This window comes from Podarcis gaigeae (genome assembly GCF_964106915.1).
Source record: "Podarcis gaigeae genome assembly, chromosome: 7".
NCBI lineage: Eukaryota > Metazoa > Chordata > Lepidosauria > Squamata > Lacertidae > Podarcis > Podarcis gaigeae.
In genome coordinates this window covers 1,450,287-1,477,875 of record NC_139683.1, presented here as the reverse complement: position 1 = coordinate 1,477,875, position 27,589 = coordinate 1,450,287, and the positions used below count along the sequence as shown (strand labels likewise).

General features: G+C 50.0%; 2 protein-coding genes across 3 annotated transcripts in view; both read left to right on the top strand.

The window, feature by feature from the left end:
- Nucleotides 1-27,589, top strand: part of LOC310849215 (flap endonuclease 1-like) — a 200,919-nt gene that overhangs the window by 160,536 nt on the left and 12,794 nt on the right. The gene's annotated exons all lie outside the window — the stretch shown is intronic.
- The window catches only part of PPP1R16A (protein phosphatase 1 regulatory subunit 16A), a 53,621-nt gene that overhangs the window by 18,895 nt on the left and 7,137 nt on the right, over nucleotides 1-27,589 (top strand). For both annotated transcript variants that reach the window (XM_083749227.1, XM_083749228.1), the window contains exons 3-7: nucleotides 15,685-15,755; nucleotides 21,057-21,202; nucleotides 24,536-24,639; nucleotides 25,543-25,667; nucleotides 26,724-26,849. In XM_083749227.1, coding sequence (XP_083605353.1) covers nucleotides 15,685-15,755; nucleotides 21,057-21,202; nucleotides 24,536-24,639; nucleotides 25,543-25,667; nucleotides 26,724-26,849 — 572 coding nt within the window. The remainder of the gene's footprint in view (nucleotides 1-15,684; nucleotides 15,756-21,056; nucleotides 21,203-24,535; nucleotides 24,640-25,542; nucleotides 25,668-26,723; nucleotides 26,850-27,589) is intronic.

The window sequence follows — 27,589 nt, the reverse complement described above, 5'->3', positions numbered from 1 at the left end:
AGTAAGTTCTCTGATGTTCAGAAAGCCTTTCATAGGACCGGCTGCTTCTGGGGATGGAGTTGCCTAATGCCTCTAGTTGTGGCTGCCCATGATTTGCCCCAATCAGTTCTGTCGTCGTATTTTAAGGAAGATTTAAGTGTCGCTGGAGGGGCTTTACTGGAGAGCAACAGAGGTGCTTGACATTTTTAAAAGCATAATGGTTAGTTGACCAGCACTGCTGAAGCTGCCCGGCTCTCCGAGGAAGTGGAATCTTCCTGGGTTCTTCAGTGGCATCTTTATCCACTGAATGACCTGCCCCCCCCCCCAAAAAAAAACACCCCACTCCACTGCCTTTCTTCCCAAGCTTGCTGCCTTTCTTCTATAAGACTTGCTGGTGTGTTGCAGAAACTAGAAGCCAGACCCGGTTGGCACTGCCAGTTTCCTCTTTCTGCCATGCCCCCCTTCCCATTCAGTGGCCTACGAGGTGAGTAGGCCGTATCCTGGCTGTGCCCGTCCATGGGGCTCTCTCCTCCCCGCTCAGTAACATTTGAGGGAGGCTTAGAGAAATGTGACAAGTGGAGCTTTGCAGGAAGAGGGGTCAAGCAGAGACAAAATTGCAGTTTTCACATATTTGAAAGGCTTCCACAAGGAAGCAAGTCTTCTGCAGTTGCAAGCGAGAGGCTTTTCGTTTTATTCGTCCGTCTTCCCCAGCCCAGAGGATCCAATGGTACAGATGTTAAAGACATGTACATAAAAGGCCTGTTAAAGACCCTAGCAAGAAAACATACAAGTGCCTTAGCCAGAGTCTGACCATTGTTCCATCAAGTCCCAGGATTTTTGATGGGCAGCAGCTCTCCCAAGATTTTGGGATGTTACCGGGCTTCTGGTTGGCTACTGAGAGCAGATGGCTGGACTAGATGGGCCACTGCCCTGATCCATCAGGCTCATCTCAGGAAATGCCATGGATTAGACCCAGGACCTTCTGCACACAAAGGACCTTGTGGGGGGCCGACTACATTCTTTTTTTGGGGGGGGGATGAACAAATTCCTATGCCCCACAAATAACTCAGAGATGCATTTGAAATAAAAGCACACATTCTACTCATGTAAAAACACGCTGATTCCTGGGCCGTCCGCGAGCCAGATTTAGAAGGCGATTGGGCCGGATCCGGTCCCCGGCCCTTAGTTTGCCTACGCCTGGTTTAGACCAACAAACTTACTTTTCAAACGTTTGAGCTCCTAATGAATGAATCCGCAGGATGAGAACCACACATGGTAGCCTTGAGCTTAGCGAGGCTTAAATAGGTGAGCATCTCTGCTGGATCAGGCCAAAAGCCGTCCTAGTCCAGTATTCTGCTTCCAGCCAGATGCCTGCAGGAAGCCCCCAGGCAGGGCAGGCGAGTAGGAGCAGGAGTCTTGCATTCAGAGGCGTGCTGATCCTGGAGTGAACATGGGGCCATCCTGACCAGTAGCCATTGAAAGCCTTTTATCTCCAGGAAAGCTCTAGTAGGTCCACAGGACACCTGGGCTCTGTGGATCTCCTGTTAGTAAAAAAAGAATTGTTCCAGTTTGGGACTTCTGCGCCTTGGCAGCTTTGGACCCTTAGTAGTCAGTCCCCTGTGCCGTGCCGCAAATCTATACCGTAAGCTATTTGGGGCAGAGACTCACTTTTACTTGCATTGGCTGTGCAAGGGACCACATTTAGCAATGGCGCAACCTCACAGCCAACGGCGCAACTTTGGTAAAAGTTAACTCTGCAGATCTCTTCTCCCCCCATCCCTGCCCTTCAATTCTGGGCTGCAAGAGCAAGAAAATGCAAGCCCAGCAGGCAGCGGTCACGCTCTGCTCTGTGGTGCCGAGGCGAAGTCTGTCTCTGCTGCGGCTTCTCCCTTCTCTGTGTTTAGTGGCTCCCCCTTGACTTCCTCCCGCGGCAGAGGGGCAGGCCAAGGAGCTTGCCGGGTTTTTACGATTCGCTCTCGGCCTCCGACTCTTGCTCTCTTCTTAGGCTAGCTAATGACAAAACGTGATCCTTGAATGAAAAGGCGGATGAGCCGAAAATAGAAATAATTTTAAACAGCTGGATCCGCTCAGAGTGTACTTTGGCTGCCGGTGGAAGAATGGAGCCGATAATTACGTGTGGCTTCAGGGAAGGCTGCCAGTGTTATAGTCCTGGAGGACAGAGCTTTTGGCCTCCAGCCATGACCCCTCCTCTGGCCCTGACCCTTTCACCTGGCTGACCCTTAGCACTTGGAGCGCCCGGCAGAATGCTGACCGGGGAATCTCCTGGCCCCTGGCCCAGACCAGACCACCCACGCTCTGTCCAGGCGTTGCCTTTTGCCTCTGGGCTCTGTGTCTCCTACAATTGCTGAGTCAACGACATCTCCATCTAAGAACCCATCTATTTCTCTTTTAATGCCCTGAAACTGACAACAGTGGCATCTATTCTCTCCCCCCCCCCCCCCGCATGAAATGCTCCTGAAGCATTAATCCAGGAAGTCGGGATCACCGCCAGAGGCACCTTCTGTAGCATATGTTGCACTGCCCCTCCCCATCAGGGACCTGCTGTGGTCAGGCGGCTGAGCTTAGGACTCGGGGAATGTGTGGAATGTGGAGGGCGCCACTGGCTGCGGCTTGTGGGGAAGCGTGTCTCGCTTTAAAGCACAACGTGGGCATTTCTGTCCCTGGGTTTGTAAGGAGGAGCCCAGAATGAGCCACCTGCATCTCTGCCTCTTGCTTGTGCAACCACGGGGGTCGCTCTGCCTCTGGGCCCTGCGGTTTGCTGGGAGAGAGAAGTGGGAGAAAACCACGTTTGACACCGAGCGGCTAGATTGGGCTAGGTGTCACCACAGAAGACGGAGAGTTACTCCCCCTTTGGCGCACTTTAGTCGAGAATCGATAGGCACCTTCTTCAGCCAGATGCCATTGGCCCTTCTTGCTGCCAACTGGGTTCCCTCTGCTGATCTCGGCAGCAGAGGTGCAGCTGGCTTTTCAGGTGTTTGGGCCCTGAGTCAGAACATTGAATTGGAAGCCCGGAAACGAACTGGCAACCAGGTCCGCTGTTTTGAAACAGGGTTGATGGTCTCTCGCAGACATGAGTGGCACTTCCCAAATGCAGGAAATCACACACAGTGCGTGATGAGAACTGGGGGCGCTGGAAGGTTGCTGATGGGTAGCTTTTTAAAAAAGTGTGTACAAAACAGGCCATTAGGTGTGGGGGTGGCTGGGTGCGGGGAGTGTGTCACGTGGGTGAGCTGTGTCTGTTGACAGTGGACACATGGAGCCATGGCAGGAACAAGCTGTTCTGGCTTAGCTGTAATAACTCCTGCAAGGGAGCTGCGTGCTTGACCTTCTGTGCAGCCGAGGAGGAAGTCCTGCTCCTTTGCGGTCCTGAAGCAACAATGGGGTGGCCCTAGGACCCCCACAGTGAGGGGCAGAGGCTCCTAAAGGCTGAAGCCCACTTGATGCTTTGCCTGCCAGCTGATGGCTGAGTGTTGAGGGCTCCAGTTAGGAACGCAGGAAGCATTCGCCTGGCACAACTCCAGAGAGGGAGGCTGCAGAGCCTTAATGGAGGTGGCTTGAGGGGGGGAGGCCCTGTGCCAGGGAAGGAAAATGCCCCCAGAGGTGGGAATATTTGCATGTTTGGGAATACAGGCGGTATTGGAGTTCCGTAACTAAATCATCATAGCAAGAACAGGAAATGCAGGAGAAATTGCAACGGATGATAATGCGTGACTTTCAAAACGCAAGAGGCAGAAAAGTCAGATCACGATCCTGTCTTACGATAAGAAAGACAGCTGCAGTCGATCTAAACTACAGTCAGCGAAGCTGCATCTTCAGGAACAGTAGTAGCACATGTGGAATGCATTTCCTCTGAGTGATGTCTCTTTGTTATGTCTGCAGAGTGTGGGCTTCCTAGCTGTCTAGTAGTGCCAGATATAGGGAGGGGGAAAGAGCAGGCAGTTCAGTTGTGGCATCGTAGAATTGGGGGAGACCTTATCTTCTTCTTCTTCTTCTTCAGTGATCACTCGTATGCTGAGTAAGATTGTCTTCCATAAACACGGTTTTAACAGTGAGTCCGTAAGTGACTGTGGAGGCCAATTCTGGATCCGCACGTCCTTCCACAGTGGGGACATTGGTTTCTGGGCAGGAGTTGATCATGGTGTGGATTTGCCAAGCGTGCCTTCCTCTCAGCACGTTTCACCTTGCATCCTGAGTTTGAGTGTCTTCAAAGCCAATGACACCTTTGGTAAAGGCTGTTCTCCAACTGGAGCGCTCGCAGGCCAGTGTTTCCCAGTTGTCAGTGTGTATACTACATTTTTTTTAGATTTGCCTTGAGAAAGCCTTTAAACCTCTTTTGTTGACCACCAGCATTACACTTTCCATTTTTAAGTTTGGAATAGAGTAGTTGCTTTGGAAGACGATCATCAGGCATCTGCACAACATGACAAGTCCAATGAAGTTGATGTTGAAGAATCATTGCTTCAACACTGGTGATCTTTGCTTCTTTCAGTACACTGGCATTAGTTCGCCTGTCTTCCCAAGTGATGTGTAAAATTTTTCGGAGACACCATTGATGGAATCTTTCGAGGAGTTGGAGATGGCGTTTATAAGTGGTCCATGTTTCACAAGCATATAGTAAGGTTGGTAGTACAATAGCTTTGTAAACAAGCATTTTGGTTTCCCTGTGAATGTCCTGGTCCTCAAACACTCTGCACTTCAATCGGGAGAAAGCTGCACTCCCAGAGCTCAGGCGATGCTGGATTTCGGCATCAAGGCTGGCCATCTAGTGCATCCCCTTCCCCACCCTTAGCAAGAAGTCCAGAGCATCAGCATCCCCAAGAGATGGGTTGTCCTGTCTCTGCTTGAAGACCCTCAGCCAGGGAGAGCCCCCCACCCTAGGCAATTGCTGGCCTTTCTGAGCTGTTCTCTTCCCTTGAAGAAGCCTGTCCTCATGTGTTCACCCGAAACAGATCTAGTCCTGCTCGGCCAGCAAGAACAATGGGATCCTTCATACCCTCACTGCTGCAAACTCTCACGACGTTGAGTCGCAAATCCACAAAAACAGCATTAAAAGTTATTTAGTGAAACAATATCTTTAAACAGATAAAGGATGCCTTAAAACATCACAGCTACAGCATTACAAGATATTGAGATGAAGCATTGCAAATGAAAACCGAATGCCAAAATGTAATGAAAGTCCATGTTGTAAAGCGGCCTGATTAGGAACAAAACAAAACACCCTCTTAAATGCCTGAAAGGAAATCACATGTTACAAAACTCATTAGCGGCTGAGCAAAACCGCTGGGTTTAGAGGCTGCACCCTCTCTCCACTCTCTTGTTTCACAAAGCACATCCTTGCCTGCCCCCCGACCCCCACATACCAGTCTCTCTCAGCCATTCCCATCAGCCACCCCCATAACGCAGTTAATTCCCAAGCAACCACTTGCCGCAAAGGGAATGTCTAGTCCGTAAAGAATCCCTGGCAGCATCAGGCATCATTTACAGCCAGCTCATTTCCCCACTTCTGTCTCTGAAGCAAGAAGCCAGCTCAAGATGCATCATAAGCATCCCTTCCTTGTCACCCACCCAGGGAGGGCCTGACTCTGTACCAGTCCAGTCTCATAGGTAAAGGTAAAGGTAAAGGGTTCCCTGACCATTAAGTCCAGTCATGACCGACTCTGGGGTTGCGGTGCTCATCTCGCTTTATTGGCCGAGGGAGCCAGCATACAGCTTCCGGGTCATGTGGCCAGCATGACTGAGCCACTTCTGGTGAACCAGAGCAGCGCACGGAAACGCCGTTTACCTTCCTGCTGGAGCGGTACCTATTTATCTACTTGCACTTTGACGTGCTTTCGAACTGCTAGGTTGGCAGGAGCAGGGACCGAGCAGCAGGAGCTCACCCCATTGCGGGGATTTGAACCACCGACCTTCTGATCAGCAAGTCCTAGACTCTGTGGTTTAACCCACAGCGCCACCTGCATCCCATTAAGTGACGTTGCAACAGAGAGGAACCTAACAGACCAGATTCCCTCTCTGAGCAGTGAGAAAAAACTCAGTGCCAATTACCATCCAGTAATGGACCACTCACTTTCTCCTACTGGATAAAAATCCAACTATATGAACATAAAGGGGGGGTACCTTTAGCCTCATGGTGACCCCGAAGTGGGGCCACCAACTGACCTGCTTCTCTGCAGTGGCCCTTATGCAGTCTGGGCATGTGTGATTTAGCTGAGATTCCTGCATTGCAGGGGGGTTGGATTAGATGGCCCCCGGGGCCCTTCCAACTCTGCTGTTCTGTGATTTTGTGAGTCATGCTTAAGGGAAGTGGGATGATTCTGGAAGGAGGCCTAGGACACACTCTGAAGGCATCTGAGACAGCAGGCCAAGCTTTCCCTTGTTCCCCTTGAGATGCAATTGATAAAGAGGAATTGGACTGATGGGTTTTTCATGCTGCGTGGCTGCTGAGCCCATAGAACCCCTCCCTTGTGCCATCTTGCGCTCCCATTGTTGCTTCAATGCCCCTCTTGCCACCCTATGTTTGATCGAGTCGACGCTTTCTACCACTGAACACCCTCCTGGGTAGGCGGCTGACTCAATATTGACTGCATCCCCTTGGCGCATAAACAGGGCCAGTTCCTGTTGCCTCCGTAGGTGTTTTCCCTCTGCCTCGGGGTTTCTGGCAAGTTTCTGTTGGCAGGGAGAGGTTCCTGGCTGGAAGACAGCAGGTGTTTTCATAAGGGGTTGGGGCCGGAAAACACACCCCTCGCCCTTGGAGCGCATCCAGCTTCTAGGTGTGCACAAAGGCTTGCGGTTTGGCCTCAGCTGTCTCTCTGGGGACCTTTTTGCACTTGACAAAACCTGCTACCCAAACTCTCCCCGTGCTGCTATCAAGACTGGCTTCCTTCTCGCTGGCCTTGATTTCCTGGATCTCTGGCTCACTTGGGTTTGTCAGGCCTTGGCTCTTGAGCCTCCCAAGGTGCACAGGAAATGTGGAACAAATTGCTGCTCCTTTTGCTTGGCTGGATAGTGGAAGTGGCAATGGCCATATTGCATTTGGGGTTTGGAGAACAGACATGGCTGCCGTTGTTCGCCCTTGGACCTCGCTAGCCTTGGGTGATACTCCCAGGAGGGACAGTTCCAGAGCCAGCTCCAGGAGTCAGCTGCTGAGGTGGTGGTGGGGAGGACTGGTTTGGCTGTAGCTTCAGACAGGTAGACTTCAGACAGGTAGACTCCTGAAGGAGTCCATCCCACTGTCGGACAGCTCTTGCCATCAGAATTCTTCTGTCCACTCCCATCGTTCAGCCCAGTCCACTCCCATCGTTCAGCCTGGACACTGGGGTCCAGCTCCAAGGACCTTCTGGTGGTTCCCTCCCTGTGAGAAGTGAGGTTACAGGGAACCAGGCAGAGGGCCTTCTCGGTGGTGGCACCCGCCCTGTGGAACACCCTCCCACCAGATGTCAAAGAGATAAACAACTATCTGACATTTAGAAGACATCTGAAGGCGGCCCTGTTCAGGGAAGTATTTAATGTGTGACATTTTAATGTATTTTTAATCTTTGTTAGAAGCCACCCAGAGTGGCTGAGGAAACCCAGCCAGATGGGCGGGGTACAAATAATAAATTATTATTATTATTATTATTCCTGTCATTGGGTTGGAATCTCCTTTCTTGTAACTTGAATGGATTGGTTTGACTCCTACCCTCTGGAGTAGGAGAAAACAAGCTTGCTCCATCTTCCGTGGGACAGCCCGTTAGATATTGGAAGATGGCCATCATATTGGTCTCCCTCGGGAGGTTGTGGGCTCTCCTTCCTTGAAGGTTTATAAGCAGGGCTTTGATGGCCATCTGTCATGGATGCTTTAGCTGAGATTCCTGCATTGCAGAGATTTGGACTGGATGACCCTCGGGGTCGCTTAAACTCTATGATTCCATCTCCTCTCAGTCACCTCTTATCCAGGCTGAGCATCTCCAACTCCCTCAACCATTTCCCTTGGTCATCTTGGTTGCTCTCTTCTGCATATACCCACATACCTAGTGGACTGCCTTTCCTGGTCTGCCCCGCGGAGGACCTTAAGGTCCACAAATGACAACACTTTGGTGGTCCCAAGCCGCAAGGTGGTTAGATTGGTCTCAACTAGGGCCAGGGCCTTTTCAGTACTGGCCCCGACTTCTTGGAACTCTCTGTCACAAGAGACCAGGGCCCTGCGGGACTTGACATCTTTCTGCAGGGCCTGCAAGACAGGGCTGTTCCGCCTGGTCTTTGGTTTGGACTCGGTCTGACCCTTATGTTTCCCTCCCTTTATGGTTTTGATCTATGGGCTACTTTTAAAATGAGGCTGCATTTTAAATTGCATTTTAACCTTGCAATCCCTTTCAGAATGAGGGGACCACGTGTTGTGGGTGCTGAAAGCATTGCGCCAGCTGCGATTAGCTGAAGAGGCTTTGGTGGTGACACTGGCACTGAGGGCTTCTGGACTGGCATTGACCCATGCCAGGGCCTTTTTCGTGGTGGTTCCCTAGCGAGGCAAGTCTGTATCCCAACGTTAGTAACTTCCAGGAGGAATTGGAAAACAGTCCTGTTGGCCTAGGCATTTGATGGCCAAAGGGCAGTTTTCCTGGAAACTCTGAAATTATTGGTTGAGATCATGTGTTTAGAACATTTTAAACTTCTTGAAAGTTTCTAACTGGTTTTAATGTTTTGTCATTGTTGTGTCTGTTGCTCTGGACACTCTCGGGAGGAAAACAGGATATAGATTGAAATTATTATTATTATGACTATAAACTTAAAAATACTGGGAGGAGACAAATCACAGCAGAGATAAAATCAAGGGACTAGTTAAAAGAAAATAATTAGGTTCCAATGATGTGCTTGCTTGCTTCTGTCATAATATGCTTTGGGTAGCACTCTAGGCTTCTTGCGTTGAACACCTTGAGCTCTGAAGTTTACGAGTTATTATTTATTATATTTGCACCCAACTTTCTTCCAAGGAGCTCAAGGGCCCTATGTAGTTCTCATTTTATCCTCACACCAACCCTGTGAGGTAGGTTAGGCTGAGAGAGGCTGTGCGTGGTCCCCAGTGCCACCCAGTGAACTTCATGCCCAAGTGGGGATTTCAGCCCTGGTCTCCCAGGTCCTAGTCCAGCGCTCTAACCACTGTGCCATACTTGGGGCTCCTGCAAGATTAGATAACCCCTTTGGGTCTGTTCTGGCTCCAAGAGGGATGCCAGTGTTCCTGTCCTGTCCCCCCGTTACCCTTATCCATTTATTGGCTGTGATTTGTCATCTGAAGGAGCGTCTCCACCCCCATCGTTCTACCCAGACACTGAGGTCCAGCTCCGAGGGCCTTCTGGCGGTTCCCTCCCTGCGAGAAACCAAGCTACAGGGAACCAGGCAGAGGGCCTTCTCGGTGGTGGCGCCCACCCTGTGGAACGCCCTCCCACCAGATGTCAAAGAGAACAACAACTACCAGACTTTTAGAAGACATCTGAAGGCAGCCCTGTTTAGGGAAGCTTTTATTGTTTAATAGGTTATTGTATTTTAATATTCTGTTGGAAGCCGCCCAGAGTGGCTGGGGAAGCCCAGCCAGATGGGCGGGGTATAAATAATAAATTACTATTTATTATTATTATAATTATCTGGAAAAGCAGAAGGGTGTGTGTGTTGCGGCATTTGCTTGGTATGAAACCACAGACCCAGTTTGCCCAGAGTCTCATGGCTGATCCTGCATTGGTGGCTCTGGAGTTAAGTGAGATTTCTTAGGGAGACCACAAAGAATTGTGTCTGGGCCCTTCTGAACAGGACCTCCTTTTGCCCTTGAGCTGCCTCTCCCAAATTTGCATTTGTGGCTCACGTACTCCAGGGTTTGCGGTGGTTAACATGAGAGATTCTCTTTGCTAAAACAAAACACACCAACACACCCTCTTGGGTTTTAGCTCTGATTTTTTAAATTGCATCTGACTGTTTAATTTAAGCGACCGGCTCACAGTTGCGATGTTGAGGTCACGCAGTGCAGATTATTGTTCCATCCTGCAGGGCAACACGGACAAAATCGTTCCTCTTTCAATAGCAATCAAAGCCCCGGTGAGGGAGTCACGTGGCAGCAACGCCGCTCCTTCCTCACCATGCTGTGACCCTCCTGACATGAGCGAGGTCCTGCCTGGGGTCACAGTGGGGCAGGCTTTCCTGATGAACGCTGCAGCCTGCCTGCCCGTGGCAATGTTGCAAACAAAAGCTGTCCTTATTCCCTTATGGGGGACACAAGAGCCCTTATAGAGTCTTTTGTAGGTTCCCCATCGGTCGGAGAAAATAACAGAGGCCAACCAGAGAATATTGAGAAGCAAAGCAGCTAGTAAGCCTGATCTTTAGGGATCTGCTGCAACAGGGTGCTCCCCACACATGCAGGAAAGGAGGAGGACCCAGAACAAAGGTGTGTCTGCCCTTATATAGACATTTTAAATTGCCCACCCTGGAGTCCAAGACCACCCCCCAGAAACTTCATACATACATCAAAGAAAAGGCGGTCTACAACAGAAATCTGAGTGCGTTGTTTATCTCCTGTCTGGCAAGTTACCTGATTGCACTATCTGGGTTTTGGCCACTCTTTTGTTATTATAACTACTTAATTCCTGAATCATACATACCTCACAGAAGGGGTGTAGCCCAAGACCACCCCCCAGATACATCATACCTACATCACAGAAAGGCGGTCTACAACAGAAATTTGAATGTTGTTTTTCCTGTCTGCCAGGCTATCTGATAATGCCTTATCTGATTGCCTTTTCTGGTAGTCTGGCCATTCCTTTGAGATGGTGATTTCCCAATTCCTGAGAAAAATGGGAAGGTTCCCTCCCCCCCCCTTGCAGAGAAACATTTGGTCAGTTTGAGAGTCAAAATGGTTTCAGGATGGTGTTCCTGTGCTGCTCCAGACATGTGGTTTATATATTTATGTACGTGTTTGCTTGGTACATTTATGAACATTTATTGTATATATGAGACCTTAAATTTTTTTATTACACAAGTAAGGCCTCGGTTGGGGCTGGGGGAGGTCAGAGGCCCCCAAAGGCTCTCAGGAGCCTGCCTTGTTCCAGACACTTGCTTGAGAAAAATCCCCCTCCCTCTCTCATAACACTAGGACTCGTTAAAGGCGATGTAAACTTCGTACAACAGTGTAAAAGATTACGATTAGCTGTGATCTGACCGGGGTTTGTGGGTTTGTTTCTGTGTAGTTGTGTGTTTATCTCATTTGCAAAGATATGATGCTAGCCATATTCAAAATGTAATTAGAATAATGCATAACACAAATGATAAAACGTGGTGGCAAATTTGGAGTTTGATAAAATATATATACAGTGGTAAAGGTAAAGGTAAAGGTACCCCTGCCCGTACGGGCCAGTCTTGACAGACTCTGGGGTTGTGCGCCCATCTCACTTAAGAGGCCAGGGGCCAGCGCTGTCCGGAGACACTTCCGGGTCACGTGGCCAGCGTGACAAAGCTGCATCTGGCGAGCCAGAGCCGCACACGGAAACGCCGTTTACCTTCCCGCTGGTAAGCGGTCCCTATTTATCTACTTGCACCCGGAGGTGCTTTTGAACTGCTAGGTTGGCAGGCGCTGGGACTGAGTAGCGGGAGCGCACCCCGCCGCAGGGATTCAAACCGCCGACCTTTCGATCGGCAAGTCCTAGGCACTGAGGCTTTAACCCACAGCGCCACCTGTGTCCATATATACAGTGGTACCTCGGGTTAAATACTTAATTCGTTCTGGAGGTCTGTTCTTAACCTGAAACTGTTCTTAACCTGAGGTACCACTTTAGCTAATGGGGCCTCCCGCTGCTGCTGCGTGATTTCTGTTCTCATCCTGAAGCAAAGTTATTAACCCAAGGTACTATTTCTGGGTTAGCAGAGTCTGTACCCTGAAGCGTATGTAACCTGAAGCGTCTGTAACCCAAGGTACCACTGTATATTCCTGCATTGTGTGGGGTTTGGACCAGATGACCCTTTAAAAAAAATAATTTAATCATTTTTTCAATATAAACAACAACCGCAAAAGACACATACAACAAAAATCATAACAACACTAATAACACAATTTGACAATTCTGATTTGAATACACTGATATACCTATGACTACACCTTTTCAACAATATTTTCAAACCACTCTCTCCTCCCCCTACTCCCCCTACTATCCGCCTTATCGCTTAAATGTACCTTCCAGATTTCTTCATATTTATCCATTCTTAATGACTAGATGAGGGACGCGGGTGGCGCTGTGGGTTAAAGCCTCAGCTCCTAGGACCTGCCGATCAAAAGGTTGGCGGTTTGAATCCCCGCGGTGGGGTGAGCTCCCGTCGCTTGGTCCCAGCGCCTGCCAACCTAGCAGTTCGAAAGCACCCTCGGGTGCAAGTAGATAAATAGGGACCGCTTACTAGCGGGAAGGTAAACGGCGTTCCGTGTGCTGCGCTGGCTCGCCAGATGCAGCGATGTCACGCTGGCCACGTGACCCGGAAATGTCTCCGGACAGCGCTGGCTCCTGGCCTATAGAGTGAGATGAGCGCACCACCCTAGAGTCTGTCAAGACTGGCCCGTACGGACAGGGGTACCTTTAATGACTAGATGACCCTTGGCGTCCCTTCCAACTCTACAATTTTGTGATATTATATAGCGTACCGAGTCTGCCACTTTTAATACATAACGATAATATTTTTGAATCCCTTTTCAAAGGCAGCTCTGAAAGTATGGAAAGATGTGTGCACCCACGCCAGCTCCTTCGATCTCTCCATGGAAAGCTTTCGTACTGCATGCACTTTTTTATACGACAGGGAGAGACCGTGTGATTCAAAAATGGAGAAACGTCTTTATTATATGCTAATTTATTTGGAAATGCTCCACCTGCTCCTCTCCTCAGATCCTACATTTTCCCAGCCTGCTGTGGGCAGGCAGAGGACATGCCCAGCCTCACCCGGATGACTCTCTAGCACATGGGTAGGCAAACTAAGGCCCGGGGGCCGGATCCGGCCCAATCACCTCAATCCCCCCCCCGCGGATGGTCCAGGAATCAGCGTGTTTTTACATGAGTAGAATGTGTGCTTTTATTTAAAAGGCATCTCTGGATTATTTGTGGGGCCTGCCTGGTGTTTTTACATGAGTAGAATGTGTGCTTTTATTTAAAATGCATCTCTGGGTTATTTTTGGGGCATAGGAATTGGTTCATATATTTTTTTCCAAAATATAGTCCGGCCCCCCACATGGTCTGAGGGACTGTGGACCAGCCTCCTGCTGAAAAAGGGTACTGACCCCTGCTCTGGGTCCCTTTGCAACTCTGTGGAGCCAAAGGGGTGGTTGGGCTGCTGCCGTGCATTGCTGCCACCACCAGGATGCAACCCTTAAGCCAGCCTGCCTGCCCTGTGTCAGCCTGTGATGGAGAAGGGGGACCATGATTCATCCTCTCCCCCTGCCTGGGCTGTCCACTCCTTCACTCCTGGCAAAGGGGCTAGTTTTGTTTTGGTCAAGGTGAGGCCTTATTCAGTTCCTGGATCCGGCCATCAGAACCGGGGAGGGAGGCGGGGGGCGGGGGGATACAGAGAGCCTCTGAAACTCCTGAGGAGCAGTTCCTCTTCCAGCGATGGGAAAAGCCACACCTCCAGTGGGGAAGAGAGGGAAGGGGCCAGCCAAGCGAGGAAAGGGCTTGAGGATGCTGCGGAGAGCCCTGGCACCTCACCTCGCCAGGCTGGCCAGGAGGGACGCACGCCCCTTCCGTCGCCCAGCTTGCGCAGAGGGGCGAAACGCAAGGAGGGGAGGAGGAGGCTTGGGGTGTCAAAGTTCTTATGTTGGGGGAGAAGCCGGAAGGGGCCACTCCCAGATTCTGCAAGTGACTGAGCCGGACATGAACTTGGTAGATCTGCACTGTAAATGTTGTTGTTTAGTCATTTAGTCATGTCCGCCTCTTCATGACCCCATGGACCAGAGCACGCCAGGCACTCCTGTCTTCCACTGCATCCCGCAGTTTGGTCAAATTCATGCTGGTAGCTTCGAGAACACTGTCCCACCATCTCGTCCTCTGTCGTCCCCTTCTCCTTCTGCCCTCCATCTTTCCCAACATCAGGGTCTTTTCCAGGGAGTCTTCTCTTCTCATGAAGTGGCCAAAGTCTTGGAGCCTCAGCTTCAGGATCTGTCCTTCCAGTGAGCACTCAGGGCTGATTTCCTGAAGAATGGAGAGGTTGGATCTTCTTGCAATCCATGGGACTCTCCAGAGTCTCCTCCAGCACCATAATTCAAAAGCATCCATTCTTCGGAGTCCAGCTGTCACTTACTGTAAATAGTTCGCAGAGTAAAACCTGTAAAAGCCAGGTCAGAGTTCTGCCTGATTATTCATGAGCAACCACCACCAACATCTGACACTTAGTGATGTGCATCTTAAGCTGTTGTGTTGCGGACACGCACCCCAAACGCCTGTCCTTGCCCCGGCTCTACCTCAGCTGGAGGCTCCAGTTTCAGCCAGGGCAAAGGATGTGGCTGCTGTCTTTGAGCCAACTATAAACAGTCGACAACTTGCGGTGTCAAGGGAGCCTGGGTTACAAACCTGGGCCAGGCCAGGCCAAGGTGTTAACCTACTTACCCAACCTGGCCAACCTGAGTGGCCTCCTTCCCTGCATCACCTCGGCTGCTCCCGGGACTGTCTATGCGCTTCAGTGCCAGAGGTGTTTGTGGTCACTGCTGCGCTCTCTTTGTTATGTCATTCAGGAAGGCGATTCCTCCCAAGCATGGGCAAGAAGAGCCTTAAAGGAGTTAGCAGCCCTTTAAGGTGATCAAAACCGCAGCCGACGGATTGCCCAGTGTGTGGCGTTGTAAACCAAAATCTGCCCCTTTCCCCTTATGGGGTACTCAAGAGCCCATATAGAGTCCTTACGTAGGTTCTCTGTTGGTAGGAGAAAATAACAGAGGCCAACCAGAGAATATTGAGAAGCGAACAGCTAGTACAGGTGAAACTTGGAAAATTAGAATATCATGGAAAAGTTCATTTATTTCAGTAATTCAACTTAAAAGGTGAAACTAATATATGAGAGAGACTCATGACATGCAAGCGAGATACGTCACTTGCAGAATTATTTGTTATAATTGTGATGATTATTTTGTACAGCTGATGAAAACCCCAAATCAACAATCTCAGAAAATTAGAATATTAAATGAAATCAGCAAAACAAGGATTGCAAATCGAGCAATATTGGACCTCTGAGAAGCAGAAGCATGCATATGTACTCAGTACTTGGTTTGGGCCTCTTTTGCATCAATTACAGGCTGATAGCATCCATGCCACACCGCGTTGAGGCAGTAATTGATGCAAAAGGGGCCCAAACCAAGTACTGAGTACTGTGCAAAAATGATCAGTACATTCTCAAAATGATTGGGATCCCAGAATCTGTATGGATTATACAGGGGGGGGAGTCCTTGTTTCTCTTCCTATCCTTGCACCCTCTTGTTCCCTTTGACTCCCTGACCCAGTCTGGGCATAGCTGTCAACCTTCCCTTTTTTTGTGGGAAATTCCTTTATTCCAGTGCCGTTTCCCGCTGCTTCCCGCCACTATCCCGGATTGTTAGATATCCCGTAGACTGTCCCCGGGACAGGTGAGGCTGCTGATCCCTTGTTTTCAAATCTGAAAGTTGACAGCTATGAGTCTGCTTGTCTAAAAAGGGTCTTTTGTTTCTTGCAGTTCGCCAGTTCCTCCAGAGCGGCCTCAGCCCCAATTTGTACAACGAAGATGGCCTCACTGCCTTGCACCAGGTGAGCCCAGTACCTGCTTTCCAGGTTCCCCACCTGCCTCTCATCGTCGGTGCCAGCCAGCCACAGGGTATAAAGGGCCTGGAATGATCATACGATCATAGACTTTTATGGCCTCTCTGCTCTGCTCACCCCACCGCTTGCTGCCCACCCCCCCCCTTTGGGCAAGAAAGCAGCAGCCTCCAGTGCCAAATGTAATTTCCTTCTGCTGATCCTTTGCATGCTGTGAACTCTGGTTGAAAAATGTGCCCCGCTGAGCCTTTAATCCCAGCCCTCACTTGCAAAATGAAGGCGGTGGGGGGGGGGGGAAGGTTGGACAGGGCAAGGTGGGAATTCCTTCTGTGCAGACAGGCGTTTGTCATCCCTTCTCCCCTTTTGGGTAATGGAGTTCCTAGGAGGAATGTGCATTGTCACCCAGCTGTATGTAGGAAGCTGTCCTCAATAATAATAATAATAATAATAATAATAATAATAATAATAATAATAATATATTTATATCCCGCCCTCCTCAGCCGAAGCTGGGCTCAGAGCAGCTAACAACAGTAAAAATAACACAGTTTACATAAAATCACAATCAATTTATTGAAATACATTCTAAAATCAATTCATTCTAAAATCAATTCAGAGTCAAATTAATGTGGATTACCGAAGGAGGGGGTGAGACTGTGCCTTGGCCAAAGGCTTGGTGGAACAGCTCCGTCTTGCAGGCCCTGCAGAAAGATGTCAAGTCCCGCAGGGCCCTAGTCTCTTGTGACAGAGCATTCCACCAGATTGGGGCCACAGCCGAAAAAGCCCTGGCTTTGTTTGAGGCCAGCCTAACTGCCGTGTGGCCCGGGACCTCCAAGATGTTTTTATTTGTAGACCGTAAGGTCCTCCGTGGGACATAACCGGAGAGGTGGTCCCGTAGGGACGAGGGTCCTAGGCTGTATAGGGCTTTAAAGATTAAAACCCTCACCTTGAACCTGATCCTGTACTCCACTGTGAGCCAGTGCAGCTGAAGGAGCATCTCCACCCCCATTGTTCTGCCTGGACACTGAGGTCCAGTGCCGAGTGCCTTCTGGCGGTTCCCTCCCTGCGAGAAGCCAAGTTACAGGGAACCAGGTAGAGGGCCTTCTCGGTAGTGGCACCCGCCATGTGGAACGCCCTCCCATCAGATGTCAAAGACAACAACAAGTACCAGACTTTTAGACGACATCTGAAGGCAGCCCTGTTTAGGGAAGCTTTTAATGTTTGATGTATTACGGTATTTTAATATTTTTTTGGAAGCTGCCCAGAGTGGCTGGGGGGAAGCGCAGCCAGATGGGCGGGTATAAAGAATAAATTATTATTATTATTATTGTTATTATTATGGTATAGCACTGGGTGAATGTGATCCTTGTAGCTATAGAAGGGGGAAAGGGGGAAGTCTGAGTTCCACAGCTTCTTTCGGCTGTTCATGTCCCTGCCTATATCCTTCCTTGGCTTGGGGTGGGGGGTTGTGAATAGGCAGCAGAAGCATCTTGTACTGTGGGAATCTGCTCCCCCCCCAAGAACAGAGCAACGTCCTCCATGAATGATATGCAGCAATCTACTTTGAGGGGTGGTCCTTGCTTGTGGGGTGCGGAGGCAGCTTCCCATTTCCTAAGCTGCCATTTATGCCCTCTCTTTTTTTGCCCATCCTCTTTGAATTATAACCCCCCCCCCAAAATATATATTAAACAGTTGCATTTTATAAACGTAGAAATCGGAACGGAGTGTAAGAGTTCATCTTTCAGAGTCCTGCCTCCTGTTCAAAGGAGAAAAAGAGAGCAAGTTTTCAGACCCACAGGATGCAAATTTGGACCTGCCTGAAGTGTGTGGGCAATGGCTGGAGGTGGCGCTTTTGGGCAGGAGCGCCAGTGGTTAGAGGGGGGTCTGCCTGGCAGCAGGGAGGTGTGTTTATTCCCTCTTGGCTTTTTTGCATAACACATACAGCTGCAAACTCAGTTTCCTTTAATGCACTGTTCTGGCACGGAGTCTTTTACACACCAAGGCTTTTGCTTTCGTTGGGCCCTTGAGCTTCCTCCGCAGCATCTTCTCTGGTCCTGACGGGGTCCTTGCCCTGAGCAGAGAACCAAATCCTGCAGGTCCAGAATGCCAGATGAGTTGCGGCTTGACAAACCGAGTGAATTCGTTCTGAAATTCCAGCAGCCTGGTTATGAGGCTTAGTGGGTTTTATCCTGGCTGAGAGGCAACCCTGGTAAAAAGCTCTTGTGCTCAGAATCATAGAATTGGAAGGGACCCCGAGGGTCATCCAGTCCAGCCCCCTTGCAATGCAGGAAACTCAACGAAAGCATCCATGACAGATGGCCATCCATCCTCTGCTATAATAATAATAATAATAATAATAACAATAACAATAATAATAATTTATACCCCGCCCTCCCCAGCCAAGACCTGGCTCAGGGCGGCTAACACCAGGTATAAAAAGAACTGATTGAAATACAACTTAAAAACAAGATTAAAATACAACATAAAAATGCAGCCTCATTTCAGCGGAAACTCAAATCAAAAACTTTTTGGGGAAGAAAACGTCAAGTCTTCACCAAGGCCAACTATCCAGACTGGTCCTACGTGGGCCAGAGAAAAGCCAGGGAAGTCCCCAAATAGGAGTTCCATCACAGAAGGAGAAAGGAAAGAGGAGGAGGGGATCAAGTTGATTCCAAGCCGAAGGCCAGGTGGAACAACTCTGTCTTACAGGCCCTGCGGAAAGAAATCAGATCCTGCAGGGCCCTGGTCTCATGAGCAGGGGCGCCGACTTATAAAAAATATTGGGGGGGCCCATACCGGGGTACTGCCCCGGGAGGTTTTCTAAATTTTAGATGAAAATTAGTGAGTTTTAAAGTTTTTAAAAAGTATTTTAGAGTCATATGATCAACATTAGAACCCCGAAAACTCGACTCTCTATAACTCCACACTCCGGGAAACTCGACAAGCCTGAAACACTTTTTGGCTTTGAAAAAAGAAACAAAACATAAACACGCACGGTATTTTCGTAAAAAGCTAATTTAATTTACAGTAACAATTATGCTTATAGACTATTACAGAGCAGTGAATATATAGCTCTGAAAAGACTGAAATGATATTTAAATAAATCCTAAACTATCATTAAAAGAATAAAACATAAAATATTGCTGTCGCACAGTAATAGCACTTTGATTAATAAGTGAAATAGCTAATTTAAGCTTACTTTGAATAAGGCTGAGGGTTCATTAAATAAAAATAATATCTCAAATTTAATGCTTTAATACAGTTAATAAAGTTAATACAGTATGCCTAATACTGTATGTAAATACTGTAATACTGTATGTAAATAACGGGCTTTAATTGGGTTTTACACCCTAAAAATATTTAAGTATTTGAAAATAACTAATACAGTACTATAGTAATATAGAAATACAGTACTAAACTAGTACTAATATTTCGAAACTGAAAAATTAACATTCTGTATGTATTAAATTCTCTATTTTATAAAGATTTTTAATATCTGACAGTGAGTTTGGAGTAGCCCAATGCAAAAATCCTGAGGATCCATGTGGATCCGTGCTTTGTAACCACGTTTCTGCACCACTGTGACCCTAGGCAACAGTGGGTGCGTGATTTTTTTGGTGCAATATGTAGCCATGGACATGCTATGTGATCTGATGGTGAATTTGGGGTGACCCAATGCAAAAATCCTGAGGATCCATGTGGATCCGTGCTTTGTAACCACGTTTTTGCACCACTGTGACCCTAGGCAACAGTGGGTGTGTGATTTTTTTTGGTGCAAGATGTAGCCATGGACATGCTATGTGATCTGATGGTGAATTTGGGGTGACCCAATGCAAAAATCCTGAGGATCCATGTGGATCCGTGCTTTGTAACCACGTTTTTGCACCACTGTAACCCTAGGCAACAGTGGGTGCGTGATTTTTTTGGTGCAAGATGTAGCCATGGACATGCTATGTGATCTGATGGTGAATTTGGGGTGACCCAATGCAAAAATCCTGAGGATCCATGTGGATCCGTGCTTTGTAACCACGTTTTTGCACCACTGTGACCCTAGGCAACAGTGGATGCGTGATTTTTTTGGTGCAAGATGTAGCCATGAACATGCTATGTGATCTGATGGTGAATTTGGGGTGACCCAATGCAAAAATCCTGAGGATCCATGTGGATCCATGCTTTGTCACCACGTTTTAAATGGGGAGGGAAGGAAAAACACAGAAGAGACAAGAAGCACAAGAGGGGTGTGCGGAGAAGCAGCTGGCTAAGAATGCAGGGGAGGAGTTTAACGGGGTGGGGAGGAAAGGAAGGCAAAAGTCTCGTCCCCCCAAGCCAGCCCCCCCCCCTCTCTCCCACCTGCGAGTCCCTAGAGCACGGAGAGGAGGAGGTGGTGGGCTGGAGCCTGCACGCAGTGTGACTAGGAAATAATTAGAAGGAAGGGCTCGATCCTTTCCTTAACCCTCTGCTTGCCAGGAGGGCAGGGGATTCCCTGCTCTTTGTTGAGTTTGAGCAAACGCAGCAACAGAAGCGGGTGGGCAGTAAGACCCTGAGGCAGAATGCAGGAAAGCAGCAGCTTCCGCCTTCCCTCCGCCCGACCGCCCGATCTTATTTTTGCCTGATTTTTGCCTATTTTTGCCCCTGCGCTCCGGCTCCAGGGACCACACATTCGCTCAATAACACGCACAGACATTTCCCCTTACTTTTTAGGAGAAAAAATCTGTGTGTTATAGAGCGAAATTTACGGTAATAATTTTCTTAAATTATTGGGGGGGCAGAGCCCCCCCAAACGAATTTTTGAGGGGGCTCGGGCCCCATGGAGTCGGCGCCTATGCTCATGAGACAGAGCGTTCCACCAGGCCGGGGCCAGTGCTGAAAAGGCCCTGGCTCTGGTTGAGGCTAATCTGACTTCCTTAGGGCCCGGGACCTCTAGGGTGTTGCTATTTATGGACCTTGAGGCTCTCCGTGGGGCAGACCGGAAGAGGCGGTCCCGTAGGTACCAGGGTCCTTAAAGACCTCCAGCTTCCTCAGCCCAGGCTATGTGTGGTGCATCTCCCATGGGGCAGCCCGCGAGAGGGGTCCTAGATCTGTCCCTCTTGTGTGAAAGTCATGCCCCGTGGGGTGCGAAGGGCCAAGAGAGCTGAAGAAGGGGGGTGCTCTCTGTTGGACAGAAGCCACACTTCCTGAATTGCTGCTCCTGGAGGGGAGTGGGGTGTGTTTTGAGGGCAAGTGAAGCTCCCCAGCGAGAGCCCCTCTGCTCTGCCTTGTCCTCATGCCTCTCCTCCCCTTCTCCTCTTCCCCTAGTGCTGCATCGACGACTACAGGGACATTGTGCTGCTGCTGCTGGAAGCCGGGGCCGACGTCAACGCCTGCGACAGTGAGCTCTGGACCCCTCTGCATGCCGCCGCCACCTGCGGGCACCTGCATCTGGTGGAGCTGCTCATTGACAAGTAAGGGCCATGAGGGAGCCCCCCCCCAGGGCCAGGGGATGGACCCCCGCTGTCGGAGTTGCGTTCGACCGAGCGACTCCTCTGCCGGTCGAGCCCTTCGGAATCGCCACTGACGTGAATAACGACCTGAGCCTCCAAGCACGTTCCCATTGTGCAGAGTATCCAGCAGCAGAAGTGATGAGATTTATGAGCTACATTGCAAGGAGTTTTAATATTAATAATAATAATAAATTTTTATTTATACCCCACCCTCCCCAGCCAAGACCGGGCTCAGGGCGGCTAACAATCAATAATAAAAACATGTTGATTAAAATGCAATTTAAAAAAGATTAAAATACAACATTCAAACATTAGGATGTAGCCTCTTCACAGGAGGAGAAAGGAAAAAGAAAGAGAGGGAGGGAATCAAATTGGCTCCAAGCCAAAGGCCAGGCAGAACAACTCTGTCTCACAGGCCCTGCGGAAAGAAATCAGATCCCACAGGGCCCTGGCCTCATGAGACAGAGCGTTCCACCAGGCCGGAGCCAGTGTTGAGAAGGCCCTGACTCTGGTTGAGGCTAATCTAATTTCCTTAGGGCCCAGGACCTCTAGGGTGTTGCTATTTAGGGACCTTAAGGTCCTCCGTGGGGCATACCAGGAGCGGTGGTCCCATAGGTACGAGCTTATTACTAAGCTACACAGACAGAAAAGAACTCATCCTCTCTCTGTGAAAGACAGAGAGCAACTGAACAACAAAGGAAGAGGAAACCAGTAACGTCACATCCGTCTCCTGTCTTCTGTGAGACTTCCAACAGTCTGGAATCCCAGGAATGTAAACAGAGTCCTGTGACTCCAAGAGCACTGCACAGTGGCAACACACAGAAACTAACACCTGCATGGGCATCTCTGCAGGGCCCCTGACAAGGGATCACACTTTGAAACCTGAGTGGGGAGGCCCTTGCGCTAGTCGAGCGAAGGACCTGCCTGGTGTAGGGGAGGGTCTTCTCGTGAGCCGGAGGCGCAGTGGGGCTTTGTTGAGGCTGCTCAGCTTCCCCGCCTAACAACTGACACATGGGGTAGCACAGCAGCCACCGCTTTAGCCTCAACTGAGCGGCCTCCATAAGGTCCCGCTGCGCCTCTGGATCATGAGGAGACCCCATAGCATCTTTGGGCTCGGGGGAGGGTCTCCTCGCAAGTCACCCACCACCTCCGGGTTCCTGGCCTCCACGTGTGTACAATTGCATACAACTGGGGAACTGCAGGGGTCTCCTTCTCTTCTTTCTCCCCTGGGATGCCCCCCATCTCTAAGCTGTTAACAGGATCCGGGCATCCTTTCGACCCACTGCACTCGCTGTGGGAGGCATCCTGCCCCTCCTCCCCATGGCATCATTACCAGGCTCCTCACCTCACCTGGAATTGAGGTCACGTTCTTGGGCTGCACTGCAATTGTTTTGGATCTCACTTGTAGGGCTGTAAATATTTAACAGGCTTGCATTGTTGGCAGAGCAACTGTGTCACTGGCATCGTTGGCTGCCTGCAGGGGATCTCCTGTGAGCAAAACGTCCGCCCCGCCAATGAGCGAGCTTTCTGCAGAAATCTGTAGCAGTCCCTTTCGCCTTGTGGCAGAGAGTTCCCCAGCTGCTGTGCCTTGAGTTGCGGGTCTCCCTGCCTGGTGAAGGCCCCTGTATCCTTTGCCTCATGTGCTTCAGCCCTCGCTGCTGCGATGAAGAGAGGCTTAAACAGGAGGGAGCATGAAGGAAACTGTCACAGATTGCGAATGGGGGATAGGTAGAAATGGGGAAATGGCCTTGCTTCCTCTCCTTGGAGCTGTTTGCTGGAATTGATGTGCAGGTTTACTGCACATCAAAAGAAACTCCCGTTTGCACAGTATGCGATGGACCTATGGAACTCATGGCTACAGGGTGCTGTGATAGCTACCTACCTAAGTGCCGCTAAGGAAGGAAGATGCAGACAGGGGAACTCAAGGCAGCAGCTAAGTCAATGCCCTGATACGCCAAAGTGCGACCTCTGTTCTGGGGGCATGTTCAGCCCTTGAGTGCCAGAAAGAGTGGGGGTGGGGGAGAGATTGCCCCCCCTGCGACCCCCTCCTGACTGCCCCTGGCCTGTTTGGCTTGCCACTACATAAAGGCGGGATGTGAAGCTCAGAGGATCATTGGCTCCACCCTGCAAGGCAAGTCCTTTGGGTCAGTTTCTTTCATGAAGACCTATTTTGAGGGGTGAAAGGGGGTGTGAATGTTGGGAAGGAGGTGAAATCTTCACCCCAGGGGCACTGGCAGGCCCCTTTCCCTTTTGGCCCCTGGCCGTTGTTGCTGCTTTATATTTAAACAGCCAATCTCAGAGTGGTTTACAACACATTAAAGCATCAAATAAAACAATACAGAATAAAAGACACTCTAATTAAACTATTAAGTTAAGGTTGAGAAATAAGTTAAGAACTTGCTGAACAGAGAATAATGAAGTTATAATACAGAAGGGGGAGGTGTGAGGAGGTCGGGAAAATAAGGTTTAAGAAAAAATTATTGAAATTATACTTGTTTTTTGTTTGTGTGTGTTTGTATGTCTGTGTGTGTTTATATGTATAATTTGAAATTTTAATAAATATTAAATTAAAAAAAACAACAACAGAATAAAAGACACTCAAGCTTCAAGGAAAATATTTCCAGATCCTACTCTGAGTGGCTTTTTGCTTTCCCCAGTCGCCAGCCTGGCATCCAGATATCTCCACGTGGTCTCAATTGGACCCGAGCCAGTCGCAAAACACACCTGGGTAATTTCTAGCACTGAAAAGCACAGGTCACTTTCAGCTTTTGGAGCGGGGGGGGGGGTGGTAGTGGCAGAAAAAGTAGGTAATGAATTAATTTTGGTGGTGGCAAGAATGTAAAACAAGTTAGCACATTCTCTTGTTTTGCATTGTGATGCTGCTGCCTGCAGCTGGCCTTGCCCCCCCTCCAGGTTCCAGTGACTCCCCTCTTCTCTGCTGTCCCTTCTGACTCCAGGGTGGCCTTGCGGGGGCTCCTTGAGGCTGCGGGGTCCTTGCAGGAGGGAGAGGCGGGGTGCTGTGGGGGAGCAGGATCCCGTTTCAGCCGCTCTCCCCAGCCGAGGGCGAGGAGGAAACTCAATCTGCAGCGCTCTCTGAAGAGGACCCACAAAGCATGTTTTCCTAGCGCTGCTGCTCCGGAACGGAAATAACTCCTTGTATCTGTTACACAACCAAGAGTTGGGCCGTGCCGTCGGCAGTGGCCCTGGGCACGGCAGAGGGACGCTTGCTTGCTTGCTTGCCTGCCTGCCTGCCTGCCAACCGCTTCTCCACCCCTTCTTCCCCTCCTCCTCCAGAGGCGCCAACCTGCTGGCCGTCAACTCGGATGGGAACATGCCGTATGACCTCTGCGAGGACGATGCCACGTTGGACTACCTGGAAACAGCCATGGCCGACCAAGGTGGGTCTTCTCCTCTCGGGCTATTCCTAAGCAGCAGACTTTCTGACTTTCAAGAGCCGTTCAGCGGACTCCCTCAGAAGGGGGTGGCCTTTCCTTCCTCGGAGTTTCTCAGCAGAGGTTGAATGGGAGGGCATCTGTCATGGATGCCGCGGTTCCTGCATTGCAGGGGGTTGGACTAGACGGCCCTCGGGGTCCCTTGCAACTCTTAAGCACAGGAGTGTTTTACCAGGGCTGCTGTCGTAGTGCAATGGCATCTGGAGGGCCACAGGTGGCACAGAGGGGGCTGTCGGTGCCCACTAGCCAGGATGCATGGTGCTGACAGTGCCTAGGTGGCAGGTTCGATCTTTGCATGGGACAGCTGCCTCTTCCTGTTCAGGGAAGTTTTTAATGTGTGGCATTTTAATGTATTTTTAATCTTTGTTGGAAGCTGCCCAGAGTGCCTGGGGAAACCCAGCCAGATGGGCTGGGTACAAATAATAATAATAATAATAATAATAATAATAATAATAATAATAATAATAATAATAATAATAATTCCTGCCTTGCAGGGGTTGGACTGCATGATCCTCAGAGTCCCTCCCAACTCCCTTCCAACTCTACAATTCTGTGGTTTTGCTCGGCCTCCACAGTTGAAGGAAACTGCAGTAGGGGAGAAAGTGCTCTTGTGCTCAGGTTCTGCTCGCTGGTTTCCTGCAAGAACATGGGCCTTGGGCCTGATCCAGCCACCTCTTCTGGTGTTCTTAAGGAGAAGCCGGAGCCCTGGTGGAGGACGTGTCTCTGGGCAGGTCCTCGGTGTCCCTGCGGGAGAGGAGCTGCCCTTCTTCCTCCTCCCAGCACAGCAGCGTCCCCTTTCCAGCCCCCAGTGGGCTGCTTTCCATTCATCCTCTTCCTCTCCGCCCTCAGGTATCACTCAGGACACCATTGAGGAGGCCCGTTCCGCTGTGGAGCGTGCCATGGTGGACGACATCCGCCGGCTGGTGAAGGAAGGGGTGGACCTGAATACGCCGCTGGACCACAGCGCCACCCTGGTGAGATGGGTGCGCAGGGCCTGGCTTTGAGGCGGGCGGTGGGAGCAGGGATGTCTCCCGCCCCTCTTGCTCCAAGTGCTGGCATCTCCTTTCCCCCTACAAAGCCCAGAGAAGTTGCCAGGCCCAGGATCTTTCTTTGAAGGGAAGGGTGGCAGAATATGTGAGATTTAAGGGCACCTGAAGGGCACCGTCCCAGCCCACAAAATGCAGTCCAGTGAGTCTGTGTGATCTATTCTCTGCCTCGGTGTTGACTCTGCACCTGCTGTTTCAAAGAAGAAGGAAACTGCTCAGGTGGTGTTGAGCTCCAAGCCAGGAAAGCTTTTCACTTAATTGCTTATTTCCTAAAATTTATACACCACTTGGTTGGCTAAAAAAACCAAAACACCTCAAAGCGGTTTGTGAAAAAGATAAAACAATAAAATTACCAGTAAGAAAAATCAACAACAATGCAATGGTATCTCGGATTACAGACACTTCAGGTTACAGACTCTGCTAACCCAGAAATAGTACCTCGGGTTAAGAACTTTGCTTCAGGATGAGAACAGAAATCGCGCTGTGGTAGCGGAAGGCCCCATTAGCTAAAGTGGTGCTTCAGGTTAAGAACATTTTTAGGTTAAGAACGGACCTCCAGAACGAATTAAGTTCTTAACCCGAGGTACCACTGTAATATAAAACTTTCAAAAATTAAAAACAGCAGTAGACCAAAGAGCAGATTAACATTCGCACTGGCTTTCTGAACATCTGAGTAGACTTGTATGAAGAAGAATGTTCTTAGCAGGTACCAGAAAGGAAATAGCAAAGCCCCTGCCTGGTGTCACTAGGCAGGGAGTTCCAAAGTGTAAAAGATCGAGTTCTTACCAGCTGTTATGTGGCGCCTGCAAATCCACCTTGAAATGGGTTTGAGCATCTCTGTGCATTTAAGGCAGCGGACAGGCGATCCCACCCAGGTCTTCCTCACCCGAAGCCGCAGCTCTGGCTGAATTGGTGGGACGTGGATTCTGCGCATGCCTCCGCGTCCTGCCTTGCCCCTTCCTCACTGCCCTCTCTGCCCCGCAGCTGCACATCGCCTCTGCCAACGGCTACCTGGAGGCAGCCGAGCTGCTGCTGGAGCACAAAGCCAGCATGAGCGCCAAGGACGACGACGGCTGGCAGCCCCTCCACGCGGCCGCTTGCTGGGGCCAGGTGAGTGCCAGACGGCTCCGGAAGGAGGAAATGGGGGGCCGGGGGCCTTGCAGAAGCAGCCTTGGCATGGGGAGCAGCGGACGCTGGCAGACGCTCCTCCAGGGCAAGGTGCTGCCCCCCAGTGGCCCAGGCCGCTCTCTGCAGCCTTTTCCTGGCACATCGTTGACCATCGTAATCCCATTAATCTGAGTCCGTCTAGAGACCAGATGGCCCTGGTGATCCCCTGCTCAGTTCGATAAGCCAGGGATTTCCTAAGGCAGCTGGCGGTAATGCAAGCAATTAGCCAGCTGTTCCGGGCATTGGCGGAGGCCGCCGTGGGTACGGGAGCTCTGCAGGAGGGCGCTGGTTGCTAGAGCAACCCCAACCCTGGGGAAGCCGTGGGCAGGTTCAGGGTCTGCAAAGCCAGCACTCTGCAGAGAGAGCATGGGCGGAGCTGAACAGACCGCAGGAAAAGTTATTCCAATAATAATAATAATAATAATAATAAATAATAATAATAATAATAAATATTTATAGCCCACCCATCTGGTTGGGTTTCCCCAGCCATTCTGGGCGGCTTCCAACAAAACATTAAAATACAATAATTCATCAGATATTAAAAGCTTCCCTAAACAGGGCAGCCTTCAGATGTCTTCTAAAAGTTGGATAGTTGTTAATTTCCTTGACATCTGATGGGAGGACGTTCCACAGGGCGGGCACCACTAACGAGAAGGCCCTCTGCCTGGTTCCCAGGCAGAGGG